This window comes from Nesoenas mayeri, assembly GCF_963082525.1.
Source record: "Nesoenas mayeri genome assembly, chromosome: 24".
Taxonomy (NCBI): domain Eukaryota; kingdom Metazoa; phylum Chordata; class Aves; order Columbiformes; family Columbidae; genus Nesoenas; species Nesoenas mayeri.
Window position 1 is genome coordinate 5,889,161 of NC_137546.1, and position 13,674 is coordinate 5,902,834.

Sequence of the window (13,674 nt, forward strand, 5' to 3'; positions counted from 1 at the left end):
TGAGTGACCCGACTCTTGCCACGCCTATTAAAAAAATAACAATTAAAAAGGGGGTTTTTCTTATTTTTAAACTTGCGTTTTACAGGATTGGGATGCAGGGTGGATGAAAGAAACGAAGGGGTTTTAAACTCAGGGTTTTATTTAACTATATCAGTGCCCGCTCCACAGAGATAAATGTTCAAGTGAGACCCCGAGGAAAATTGAGAAGAAATAAACAGAAAAACACAACAAAACACCCAAGAAAACCAAACTGGCCTCGGAAAAGGACTTAAACAAAAGAAACAAATGAATAAAACCTCAGGTCCTCCGCCACTGCCGCAGCTTTTTGTGTTCAAAACGAGCACAGAGCCACATCGGGGCGTTACACCTGCACTTCTCCACGTGGCAGAAGCAGCTCCAGGGTCATTTTGGTGATAAAACCCCCGATTCCGCAGCTTTCCCAGGCACAGCAGAGGCTGATCCGCAGGGTTTTAGCAGGACGACTCGTTTCTCCGGCGGACGTGGCAGGACTTGCAGAGGAGGTGGTCGCCCAGGGGGTAGCACCCGCTCTCCGTGGGCTCCGGCGACAGGGGCGTCCCACAGCTCTGGGGGCACAAGGGGAAAGTGGGGGGACATGTTTTGAGGGTCCCCGTGACACCTTGCACCCCATCCTCCCTGCAAAACCCAACAGCAACAAGCTACCTTAAAAGCATGAAAAGCTGCAGCTCTCCTGGCCGAACGCATTGTGCTTTTTACCTGATTTTTTCTTTGCCCTCCCCGCCACTTGCAAGATAAAGCAGTAGCTAAAAAAATAACCCCTGTGGTCACGCTTTGCAAAGGGTTGGTTGCCAAACCCCTCGGGTTTTGGGGGGCACCCCCAGCCGTACCTCGCAGCGGTAGCAGCTCTCGTGGAAACTGCGTCCCAGACACTCGATCTTGTAGGTGTCCTTGTCCTCGCCGGGGACGATGGGCTGTTCACAGGCGCTGCAAACCGCGGCGTATTTCCTAATGGCAGCAAAGCGCAGTGGGGTGAGCTCTGAGGGGGGACAGACATGAGCTGGACCCCCCCAGTGTGGGGGATTCTCCCCTGTGCTGGGCACAATGAGGCCAGATCTCAAATCCTGGGATCAGTTTTGGCCCTTCACCTCAGGGCTCAAAATGGCGGCACCAGAACCACCTCAGGGTTCAAAATGGCGGCCAGAGGGGTGGCGGGATCACCTCACACCAAGAAAGGCCTTGAGGTGCTGGAGCGAGTGGAGAGAAGGGAACGGAGCTGGGGAGGGGCTGGAGCACAAGTGTGATGGAGCGGCTGAGGGACCTGGGGGTTCAGCTGGAGAACAGGAGCTGAGGGGAGACCTTCTGATCTCTGAACTGCCTGAAAGGAGCTTGGAGCCAGGGGGGTCGGGCTCTGCTCCCCAGGAACAAGCGCCAGGAGCAGAGGAAACGGCCTCAAGTTGCGCCAGGGGAGGTTGAGGTTGGATGTGGGAACAATTTCTTCCCCAAAGGGCTGTGGGGCATTGGAACAGGCTGCCCAGGGCAGTGCTGGAGTCACCATCCCTGGAGGGCTGGACAGACGGACATGAGGTTCTCAGGACATGGGGCAGGGACAGGGGTGGGGAACGGTTGGACTGGATGATCCTGAGGGTCTTTTCCAAGCCAAATGCTTCTGTGATTCTACGACACGCACCTGTAGAAGTCAGTCACACAATACACCTCATCCCGCTCGCCCAGCGCGAAGCTCTCGGTGCCGATGGCCCGGCCGCAGGCGCTGCAGGAGAAGCAGCCAGGGTGGTAGCCCTTGCCCAGGGCATGGACAACATGGTCCACGATCAGCCCCCGGCACTTGGCACATTTCTCCAGCGTGGCCTGTGGTTTAGAGGGGGTCACGCCATGAGATGCCAGCTCCCCCAACAAGGGACTGCACCTCCTGCCACCCCCGGGGGTGCTGGTTGTCCCCGAGGGAGGACAGATACCTGGTAGCAGGTGTCACACGTGGGGCGACCATCTTTTTGGTAGTAGCTCTGGCCGGCCAGGAGCCGGTGGCAGGTCCGGCAGGTGAAGCAGTCAGCGTGGTACTGCTTCTGCATCGCCTCCACCGTCACGTCCCGCGGCCCCAGCGCTTTGTGGCAAAAGGCACAGACATCTGGGGGAAGAAGAGAGAATGGGGTTTGGTGCTGTGTGCCTCAGTTTCTCCAATTGGGGATGAGCCCACATCTGGATGCTCCCTTACCTCTAGAACCATCCCTCTCCGTGTACCCGTTCACATCCTGCCACTGCGACCTGCTCGCTTGCTCCTGGCAAAATGTGGGCGTCCTCAATTTGGTGGGGAAGGCGGGAGGGGTCTGGTGAGCAGGGAAACAAAAGCACATTTACATTTATGCTTTTGCAGATGGGGAAATTGAGGCACCGGGGCGATCGCACCCCATGATCCTCACCTGGAGGGCGCTGGGTTCCGCGAGGTCCAGTTGCTGCAGCGCCGGACCCAGCGCCTCGGCGGACAAGGGCTGGGGCGCTTCGGAGAGGACGAGGACGGGTGTGGGGGCCGCTGGGTGGGTTTCTGGGGTAAAAAGCCAAATACGGTGGGTTTAGGGGGACAATAACATCCAATTGTGGATGCCCTGTGGCAATAACACCCCAACAGCTTTGCACCAGCGCTCACCGACCTGCCCCAAAAGCAAACGCCGTCGTGGCTGGAGGGGACAAATGGCACTGATTAGCAATGGAGAGCAAACACAGCCCTTCCCTGCAGCCGGATCCACCTGGGGCGGGGTGCCGGGATTTGGGGAATAACCCCCCCCAAAACCCACATTCCTGCCCACCTGCACACACATCCTATAGCAAGATATCTCTGCAGCATCCTCAGCACCATCATCATCCTCCCGGCCCCCCCACGTACACCCCTCACCTCCATTGGGGAGCGCAGAGGGCCGCAGTGGTGGGCTTTGGGGGTGACGGCTGCTGGGGACCTCGGCACCGTCTGGCTGTGGTTCCTGGTGGGGTTTGTCCTTGGTCGCCACCTCCCTCCGCGGCGGCACCAGCGTGATGAAGATGGACGAAGCCATCCTCTTCTCCACCTTCCCCGGCAGCATCGCTGAAGCCATGGGAGGGCCAGACCTGGGTTCAATTTGGGGGAAAATGAGATCAAAGAGAGCAAAACCTGCGGGCGCACCGGCAGCTCCCGCTGCCGCACTGCCCTTCGGCCTCAACCCGCCTCCCTCCTCGCCCTCCCGGAAAGGGAGAAGGAACCAGCGTCCCCATCCCACGTCATGGCAATAAATGGTCTCATGCCTTGGAGTACACAGAGTGAAGGGGCTCAGCAAAGCAGCACCCAAAATCTCCCATTTCCCTGCCTCTGTAGCCAAACCCCACCCTTCTGAAAGCCTTTTAACCCCCTTTATTTCATCTCATTGCCCCCACCTGGGATTAAACTCCCTGCGGACAGCAGGAAAAACCCACCTTTCCTCTTAAAAACACAGTTGCAATAGGACCTGCTTTTGCAAATGCTTTTTTTTGGGTGTTTCTATGTCCCCTGACTCCCCGTTCCCCCCACTGTTACCCCCATTTCCCTGTTAACCACTCCCAAGCTCGGGGCATCCCCCCCTTATTTTTGCAGATGGGGAAACTGAGGCACGATGCTGCAAATCACCGTGTCCCCGCCACCGAAACACCCCCGAGCATCACAAGCAGGATGCGCCGACCCCGATAAACCCCACTCGGGAAGGAAAGGGCTGTTTATTCAGCTTCCCAACGGGAAAAGCAGCTGGAGCGAAGCTTCCCCTTCCCAAACGAGACAATCTGGGGGGGGGCAGAACCCCGAGGCTGCGCTGGTGAAGCAGGATTCATCCCCAAAATGAATCAGCGGCTTGAAAAATACCTGTGTGACGAGTTGCCCGGTCTCATGCCCCGGCACGAAGTGGCTCCGCTCCCCAAAAATTCCCACTCACGGGTGTCGGTGCATCATTCTGGGGAACGGCCAGACCCCCGCGGCGGGGGAAAAGCTTCGGGACGTGCACGGCGGTGACTTCAGCCTCCGACTCGAGCCAAGGAAAGGGATTAAATAGAAAAAGAAACAAAAAAACCCCAACAAAACGAGCGGCTTCACCTCCTTCTTCCCTCCCTCCCCGCCGGCCAAACCCCAAACGGGCTCCGGCGCTGCCAGCCTTCACCGGGCCGCTCGGATCCTCCTGCTGCTTTCCCTCCTTCCCGGCGGAGCTGCAGAAAATAGGGGGAAAATAGTAATAATCGCTTAAAAAAAAAAAGAGAAAGAAAAAAAGTCTCCGGGGCTAATGGGAACCATGTGCTCAGCGCATTCCTCTTTGTGCTGGGGCTGAGTGTGGGATCCCGGCAGCCCCATTCTGGGGTCCCCTCCCAGGGTGGTCAAAGCTTGAAGGTCCATGAATGGGGTCCCCCCGCTTTTTTAGGGGGTGTCCTCCCACATCATGTAGCTCCAGCCTGTGTGGGGACAGCCAAGGCCACTTTGGGAAGGGCCCCCCAGTTTCCTGCAAACATTCCCCAAAGTCTTCTGGTGTGGGAGCTCAGGTGGGACCGATGGGGACGGGGACACTTATGGGGCACCCCCACATGCCCCCAAAACTGGGATGGAGCGTAGCCCACCTACAACTGGCCCCCAACTCTGTCCCCAGCCTTGGGGACCCCTTGGAGAGCACTTTGAGGATGCCCAAGAGAGAAGGGATAGGGTGGGGAACACACAGCCATTGCTGTCCCCTTGTCCCTTCCCCAAGTGGCCTTGCTGTCCCCATGTCCCCTACCGGGGCCTTGCGGTCCCCCCCAGTCCCTTGTCCCCCACAAGCAAGCCCCCTGTCCCCTACTTGGGGGTGCCCTGTCCCTTTTGTGGCAGTGGCCTCACCGTGTCCCCCAAACCTGGGAGCCTCCCTACCTTGGGGTGTCCCCCATCCCCTACCTGAGGGTGGCCCTTGGTCCCCTCGTCCTGTCCCAGGACAGCTCTACAGTCCATACGCCATTACCTGGGGGGGTGCCATGTCTAATCTTGGGGTGCCCCTTGTCCCCTACCTGGGGGTATCCCCTACCTGGGGTGTCCCCACCCCCTTCCTGAGGGGGTCCTACTTTGGTGGGGAAGTCCCCTATTCGGAGGGGGAGTTCGCCTGCCTTAGGTGGCCCTGCAGCCCGGCCACCCCCGGGGGTGTCCCCGTCCCTGTCCCTGTCCCCTACCTGGCAGCCGTGCGGGTCCCTCCGTGCGCTCCGCGGGCGCGCCCGGCGCGGTGGGGGCAGCGGGGAGGCAGCACCGCCCGGCATCACCGCCCCTTCCTCCCTCCTCCTCCTCCTCCTCCTTCCTTCCTCCTCCCCCCTGCCTGCCCCACAGCCCGGCCCGGGGCGGGGGCACATGTCCTTAGGGTGCCCCATAGGTCCTTAGGGTGCCCCATGACCCCTAAATGCTTTGGGACAACCCGTGTCCCCTCCCAGCTTGTCCCATGGACCCCCCTGATTGCCCCCAGCACCCTCAGGGTGCCCCGTGTCGCCCGTACAGTCCAGGTTGCCCCATACACCCCCCCACACCCGAACGTCCGCGTGCCCCCATACAGCCCAGGTGGTCCCCTATGCCCCCATATACTGTCCCATACACCCCAGAATGCCCCTATACAGCCCCAGACCCTCTCCTGCTACCCTCCCAGGGAAGCAGCAGCCACCTCCAGGGCCTCCTTCCCTCTCCAAATCCTGCCCCCCAAGTGCATAGGGCCTGACACCCCATTGCACAGCACAGCCAGGTGGGGAAACTGAGGCAGGGAGGCACCTCGGTAGGAACCGCACCACCCACCTTGTGCAAAAAGCTGCACCGTGAGCCCGTCTCCAGAGTAACGGGACCCCAGCTCGCTCTGCCTGTGGATTTTGCTGGAAAGCACTTTATTTTCTGAGATTTATATGCCCCCAGAGGGCCCTGCACCCCAACAGTGCGGCCCTGCAGCTGCCGGGACAGGGACGTCCATCAGCATCCCACATCCCCAGCGGGACCAGGGAGTGAACTCCCAGCACCGCTCCAACCTCACAGGGTCCCCCCAAAACACAGGGGCCACATGAGCCTCCCCTGCCCCACAGGATGGGGCCAAGCACCTTCCAGGAGCCCTTTGTCCTTCATCCCCACGGGGGACATGCAATGAGGAGGATTTAAGGGACACCCATATTTTGTCGAGCTGGACAAAGCCACCCAGAGTTTCTGCTGCCCGGTTACACCCCGTAGTTCATCACGACGTCTCTTCCGATCCTGATCCCAACTGCCTATCCAGCCGAGATCCTGGGACCAAATCCTACGGGAGATGGAAGAGACGCGGGAAGGTCCCTCACCGTGGCCTCGGGGCTGCGCCAGCCCCTCACCGTGGTGGCAGGGCAGTGACGGCGTCTCACCTGCCGCCAGCACGCCTGCAGCATGGCGCCGGCGCGCAGCAGACACCACAGCTCTCCCAGCAGCGAGATGAAGACGTGCAGGACGTCGGTCCAGCGGCCGACGGTGAGGAGGAGGATGAAGAGGCCGCCCATCCGCACCAGCGCCGTCTGGTACGCCGCCCGCCCGCCGGCACTCTGCCCCGGCTCCTCTGCCGGGACGTGCCATCGGGGGGACCCTGAGCCCCTCAACCGGCCACACAACTGGGGACACCCTGCACTGCCGGGTGGCTTTGCATATAGCCCCAGCGTGCCCCATACATGCCCAGGATGCACCGTATACAACCAGGATGGATCATATGCCTTCTATACAGCCCAAGGATGCCTGATATACATGCAGAATGCACTGTATAACCTCTGTACAGCCCCAAGATGCCACATACACACCCAGGTATACATCAATAGCCTCTGTACAGCCCCAGGGTGTTCCACACAGCTCCATATACCCCCACCATGCCCCATGTACACCCTATACAGCCTCAACTTCACCCCTGTGCCTCCATATACCCCCAGGATGCCCCATATGCCCCCCATACAGCCCCAGGATGTCTTCCATGCCCCCATACTATCCCAGGATGCTCCATATGACCCCATGTACTCCCAGGGTGCCCCATGTGCCCCAATACAGCTCCATATACTCCCAGCATGCCCCGTCTTTCACTCTATACAGCCCCAGCTGACCCCTGTGCCCCCATATAAACCCAAGATGTCCCATATAGTTCCACACACTCCCAGGATACCCCATATACACCCTATACAGCCCCACCTGGCCCCATACCCCCATATACCCTCAGATGCCTCATATACCACCATACAGCCCCAGGATGCTCCATACGGGCCCATATACCCCCAAGATGCCCTGTATACACTCTATACAGTCCCAGCTAGCCCCATGTCCCCATACACCCCCAGAATGTGCCATACACCCCATGATTCCCCATACACACCCTATACAGCCCCACCTGGCGCCCTGTGCCCTCGTATACCCTCAGATGTCTCATACAGTTCTATACACCCTCAGGATGCCCCATATATCCCCCATACAGCCCCAGGATGCCCCATATAGCTCCGTATAGTCTCAGGACGCACCATACAGCCCCGTATACCTCTGGGGTGCTCCATACTGCCCTGTACACCCACAGGATGCCCCAAGTGCCCCCATATAGCCCCAGGGTGCCCCATATACCTGCAGGATGCTCCACACTGGGACATACTTCCCTCCCTCCCCAAAAAACCCCACAACTAGGGGGCCGGTCCCCTTCTCACCTTGCATGTAGATGACCAGCAGCGTGTAGCAGATGGTGAGCGGCGTCCAGAAGCGCACGGCCTCAGCCGCCGAGAGGAAATCCCGGTTGATGAGCGCCACCGCGGCCAAGTCACCCACAGCGAAGGCGACGGTCAGAGCGTTGCGGAGCAGCCGGGGGATGCCGTGACCCGCAGTGAGGAGGAGGATGCAGACGCCGCAGTAACGCGCTCGGCTGTGCAGCTCGTACAGGGTGCAGACGTGCCGGGCCAAGCGCTGGGCGTAGGTGGCCAGTAGCCCTGCCAGCCCGGCCGCCAGCGCCAGGTTGCAGGTCCCATGGGGAGCCCCTTCCAGCAGGAAACTGAGGCCGCAGGACACGCCGCAGCCCAGCGAGTACTGGCACAGCAGGTAGAGCTGGCTGCTGTGGGCGCCCTGCGAGAGCGGGACGGCACCATCAGTCACGGAGCAGCGAGGGGATGCACGGCTGCAAAGCGATTCACGCCTTCCTCTGTGCTGCACCCTCCCATAGCCCCCATGGGTGCTGCAAGGGCACACACAGTTGCAAAGCAATGCATGGTTTTCTCCATGCTGCACCCTCCTGTAGCGCCCATTGGTGCTGCAAAGCAGCAAAGTGATGCACAGCTGCAAAGCAACGCATGGTTTCCTCTATGCTGCACCCTCCTGTAGCGCCCATTGGTGCTGCAAAGCAGCAAAGTGATGCACAGCTGCAAAGCAACGCATGGTTTCCTCCATGCTGCACCCCTGAAGGTGCTGCAAGCAGCAAGGGGCTGCAGGTTGCAAGGGCATGCATGCAAAGCGATGTATGGCTTTCTCCATGCCAGCCATCCTCATTCTCCTCACAAAAGTTGCAAAGAAGGAGAGGATGCAGAGCCTCCTCCATGCAGAGACTTTCATATGCCCCACAGGTACTGCAAGCAGCAGGGGGGTGCATTATTTCAGGCACACCACAGCGGTTGCAAAGCTGCAAAGGAATGCACAGTTACAAAGCAATAGACTTTTCCTCCATGCTGCAGCTCCCTGTAACCCCACAGCTGCTGCAAAGCTGCGAGGGGATGCACAGCTGCAGAGCAACGGGGGGTTTTCTGCATGCCAGCCGCCCCTGTCCTCCCCAGGGCTGTTGCAAAGCACTGAGGGGACACACTATTGCAAAGCCACACGTAGTTTTCTCCACGCCAGCCCGCCCTGTCCTCCCCATAGAGGCAGCAAGAGGATGCACAATATCCCCCACGGGTGTCACGAATCGACGCGCGATCACAAAGCAAACCCCTTGCAAACCTACGAGGGCCGCGCGGCTCCCTCCACTCACCCCGCACCGTGCCTCAGTTTCCCCCATCCTGCCTCACCTTGCCAAGGGAGAGGACGGTGGAGACGGCACGCAGGGAGAACTCCAGCACAACCAGTGCGGCCACGCGGGATCCCACCAGCGCCAGCAGCGCCGCCAGCACCGCCACATGCAGCAGCTCCAGCACCCGCCGCTGCGCCCCGATCGCCGCCTTCTCCGCCTGTCGCTCCGGGTCGCTGAGGACAGCGGGGTGACACTGAGCCGGCCGGGATGTCCCCATCATCCTCCACCACCCCGAAATGTGGGGGCAGCCTCAGAACCCCCCTGCGCTTCGCAGCGGGGAGGGGAGGGCGCAGCCGCTGCTCAGGCCACACCAGCACCCATGGGTGCCAACACCTGCCGATAGTGGATCCCAAAAGCAGATCCCCAAAACAAAGCACCCCAGGGGGGAGAAGAACCGGTGCTTACTTCAGGCACTGGATGTAGAGATAAACCCTGAGGAGGCTGCAGAGCACTGAGACAGCACAGGCGCCCACCAGCCCTGTGGGAAAAGGCAGCAGTGGGTCACCGGTATCCCCCAGGCTGTCCCCAAACCATCCCGGGGACGCTCACCTTGCAGGAGCGCGTCCAGCAGCGCCCAGCCCCACGCCAGCCCAGGCAACGCCGGCACCCAGGACCACGGGGAAAACATTTCTGGTGGCAAGGAGCCCGGCACAGCCAGGCCCCAGCTCCAAGGTCCATGGGGTGGAGACGGGGAGGGGCCCCCCCGCCGGTAAATCATTGCCAGGGTAAACGGGGGCAGCTGGAGCCCCGGGCGGAGGAGCTGAGCTACAGCTGCCCCAGGGACCAGAAAATGAGGGTGGGGGATGATGAGGTGATGGGACACACATGGTGCAGCTCAGGGACCAGCATGGCTGTTGTCCTTTCCAGCCTGATGCATCATGGAGTAGAATCACAGAGTCATTTTGGTTGGAAAAGCCCCTCAAGATCAAGAGTCCAACCATTCCCCACCCCTGTCCCTGCCCCATGTCCTGAGAACCTCATGTCCGTCTGTCCAGCCCTCCAGGGATGGTGACTCCAGCACTGCCCTGGGCAGCCTGCTCAATGCCCCACAGCCCTTTGGGGAAGAAATTGTTCCCACATCCAACCTCAACCTCCCCTGGCGCAACTTGAGGCCGTTTCCTCTGCTCCTGGCGCTTGTTCCTGGGGAGCAGAGCCCGACCCCCCTGGCTCCAAGCTCCTTTCAGGCAGGTCAGAGATCAGAAGGTCTCCCCTCAGCTCCTGTTCTCCAGCTGAACCCCCCAGGTCCCTCAGCCGCTCCATCACACTTGTGCTCCAGCGCCTCACCAGCTCCGTTCCCTTCTCTCCACTCGCTCCAGCACCTCAAGGGATTTCTTGGTGTGAGGTGATCCCGCCACCCCTCTGGCCGCCATTTTGAGCCCTGAGGCTGTTCTGGTGCCGCCATTTTGAGCCCTGAGGTGAAGGGCCCAAACTGACCCCAGGACTCAAGTATTTGCGGTGTTTCAGGTCCTGTCTTTGCACATTATGAACCCCCACCCTATTTGTGCCACCCCATAGACCCCCAAAACGACGCCATAAATAGAAAATCCCCTTTTATTAAGGGCCGCGGCGGGGCGGGGAGCCCGTCCTACGGCCGGGGGCGCTGCTGGTGCTGCACCATCTTCCTGAGCTCATCCCAAAAGAACAGGCTGAGGACGGTGTGGGGGCCAAGGCGGAGGTAGACGGCGCCGATGCCCTTGTACAAGCCCAGCAGCCCCTCTTTGCTGGAGATTTGCAGGACGCAATCCCAAAAACCCCGGTAGAGCTTGCCCTGGGGAGAGAGGAGCCGGCTGCGCACCCCCGGCCGGGTGCGACCCCGGGAAAAGCCGCGTCCCCCCCCCAAATCCTTACCGTGCCGTCAGCGTCCACGGGCTGGTTGTAGAGCCGGGTGCTGACCACGTCGAAAGGCGTCATGGTCACCGCCACGGCCACGCCGCTCACCATGCCCCCCGCCAGCACCGCGGCCCAGCTGCCCTCCCCGAACCACTGCGGGAAGCGCCGGCCGTCAGCGAGAATCCCCCCCGAAACTCGGGGTGCGCGGGGGGGACGGATGGGGCGCGTGTCCCCTCACCCCGCGCTGGCAGACCCAGTCCTTGGCGGCCGCGAAGGTGGCGAGTTGTGCGGCCGAGCCCACGGCCACGCGGGGCACGGCGCCCGTCACCCCCCGCCACAGCCCCGGCACCCCGTGCTGCCGGTAGATGCTCTCGAAAGCTCCGCAGATGCTCTGGGAAGAGAAATACATTACTTAAAAAACAATCAGGAAAAATAGGAACGGTGTGTCCCACCCCCCCGTACAAATCTCATCGGTGGCACGAAGCTGCCGTGGCTACGGACGGGTGACACCGGTCCTGAGGGGTGTCTGGTGTCACAGCCCCGCATCCCCGTCCCCCCTCCCTATCCTCACGCAGTTATTTACGGCACCTATACGTGGCCGAGCTGCCAAAAGCGGCTTGAAATACCCGGCGGCCAAAATAGCATCATCCCGGCGTGCGCGCGGCCACCGAATCTTGTGTCCCCCCAGTCCCGCTCACTTCGTGGTTGTGCTGGTGGCCCACGGCCACCGCGGCCAGTGTCTGCGCCTGGAGGTGGGTCTTGACCTGGGGGGACAACACAGGGTGACAAACGCCCCCCAAACCCCCGCAGGACAGGCTGTGGTTTCCCCTGTGTCTTCTTAGCAGCTGTTCGGGGTGTCCCGAGCCGCCCTGGCAGATGTGGGTTGCCCAGATGTGGGTTGCCCAGATGTGTTGCTAAACAGCTTCTCTAGGCATTAAACCCTGTTTTTTTTTTATCCTTCCCCCCACTTTGGTAAAAAGCCCCCCCCACAAACACCCACTGCAGCTCCCCCACTTGGAGCTCTGCACCCCAAAATACAGAGGAAACCACCAAAAAGAGGTAACAAAAATATCCCTATTTGTTTATGAGGGTTTTTCCACTTCATTTTGGGAGGGGGAGGATCAAGGGGAAAGGGGGGGGTTTGGAAAAGTGCGTGTATGAAGTAGCCCCATATTTTTGGGGGTGCAAAGCAGGGGGAGAAGGGAGGCACCGAGGCAGCATTTATATATTATAGGATGTAGCCAGCTCAGGGCTGCCCAAAGCTTGGGGGAGGGGGGGAGCGGGGGGTGTCCCCAAAATGCCCCCCTCCCCCTCATTCCTCCCCCCCGGTGCAAGGGCATCACTCACCAGGTACGCGGGGCTGCTCACCACGGCTCCCACCGCCCCGGCCACGGCCCCGGCGGCCACGGTACCCCCGGGGTACCGCGTCCAACCGGCGTCCTCGGCGCAGGAGTAGCAGTAAAACCGGACGCCGTTCATCAGCCCCTGGTAGAGGAGCCCGGCGGCCAAACCCTTCTGCAGCCCCCGCACCCCGTCGGCCCGGCACACGGCCCCCAGCGCCCGCAGCACCCCCCGGTAGGGCCGGGGGTACGTCCCGGGGGGCTGCAACTCGCCCTGGAGCTGCAAGCGCGTCTTCACCACCTCCAGCGGGTTGGTGAGGACACAGGCCAAGCAACCGGCAGTGGCTCCCAGCACCAAATCCGTCCCCGGTGGAACCCCCCCGGCTGGGGATCCCCGTGCGATGCCGGGTCTGTTTTGGGGGGGATAAGGGAATTCATGCAGGGGGGGTGTGGGGAAGGAGGCGAGAGCGCCGGCACCCGCCATGCAGCACCTGCCTGCGGGGATGGCCCCGGGCTCCGGCTTCCCCCACTCAACGCGGGGGGAATAAAGAGGGGAGCGAGCGCCGCGTCCTGCAAAACACCCCCCAAAATCCAGAGCCGCCCCCCAACAATTTGAGAAGGGATTTGGGGCAAAGGTCAGGCCTGGGGGTGCGTCCCCCCAACGTCACCGGCACACGCGCCACAGCCAAGTCCCAGCTGAGTGTCCTCGGCTCTCACGTGACGTGGCCCGGCGCAAATAGGGAAAAAAAAGGGCTGTTTCTGAAAAAAAACAAACCAAAAGGCGCGATACATTGAAATAAAAGCCAAAGGAGGGTGGTCTGGGGGGCACATGCAGGGATCCACCCCCGCACCCCCATGAACCCCATGGGGGGGTGAGGACCGGCCAACTCGTTGCGCGTGTGGCTGCGGTTTGGGGGGTTTGTGGGGGGTCTCCTCACCTTGTCCCTGTGCCAGCCCCTCTGGGGTCACAGAAATGCTTTGAAATTGGAGCTTTGCAGGTCAAAAAGCTGCAGGGGGGGGTCACTGTTGTGTGTTGTCCCCTCTCCCGGCTTCCTGTTCTTAGGGCTTCTCAGTGACACCCCTGGGGACCCGGGTTTACACCCCAGCCGAGCCACTTTGGTGATGACTGTGGGTGGGGGGAAACCCCCCAATGGCTGCCCCATCCCCAATATCCACCCCTTTCATCCCTAAAGGCGAGGGCAGGTCCATGGGCTGGTGGGTCATGCTGGGGCTGCCCTGGGGCTGTTTATTCCTTGTCTAGACTGGGAACATCCCCCGGATTCAGGGATAAACGAGGCTGGAGCGTCAGGACGGATAATTCGGGGTTGAAGCCATGAGCGTGCCCCGCTGCAGGGTCAGCGCCGCCGGGGCTCAGCGCGGGGCCGGGGCGCACGTCCTTGTCCTCCCCTTCCCTCCTCCTCTTCCTCCCCAGCCTGAATCTCTCCTTCTGTCCTCAGAGCAACATCGCGGCTCCAGCATCACAGGGGGAGGAAGAACAGGAG

At 60.9% G+C, this 13,674-nt stretch overlaps 3 protein-coding genes across 3 annotated transcripts; all 3 read right to left on the reverse strand.

Moving 5' to 3' along the window:
- Positions 1–470: 470 nt before the first annotated feature.
- On the reverse strand, positions 471–3,080 carry FBLIM1 (filamin binding LIM protein 1; the record flags this gene model as incomplete). Its single annotated transcript, XM_080358985.1, has 7 exons — positions 471–584; positions 867–984; positions 1,667–1,845; positions 1,953–2,122; positions 2,210–2,321; positions 2,415–2,536; positions 2,885–3,080. 7 exons carry the CDS (start codon positions 3,078–3,080, stop codon positions 471–473), a joined length of 1,011 nt encoding a protein of 336 aa, XP_080215111.1.
- A 3,117-nt stretch (positions 3,081–6,197) lies between these two features.
- On the reverse strand, positions 6,198–9,701 carry TMEM82 (transmembrane protein 82; the record flags this gene model as incomplete). Its single annotated transcript, XM_080358782.1, is given in 7 exon segments — positions 6,198–6,260; positions 6,358–6,545; positions 7,660–8,068; positions 9,001–9,175; positions 9,408–9,480; positions 9,552–9,653; positions 9,656–9,701. Coding segments are annotated over 7 exon segments (1,035 nt in total). The 5' UTR covers positions 9,681–9,701.
- An 886-nt stretch (positions 9,702–10,587) lies between these two features.
- SLC25A34 (solute carrier family 25 member 34) lies at positions 10,588–12,656 on the reverse strand (the record flags this gene model as incomplete). Its single annotated transcript, XM_080358783.1, has 5 exons — positions 10,588–10,770; positions 10,851–10,985; positions 11,071–11,223; positions 11,531–11,596; positions 12,180–12,656. The coding sequence occupies 5 exons, from the start codon at positions 12,654–12,656 to the stop codon at positions 10,588–10,590; spliced, it is 1,014 nt and encodes a 337-aa protein (XP_080214909.1).
- Positions 12,657–13,674: the final 1,018 nt, after the last annotated feature.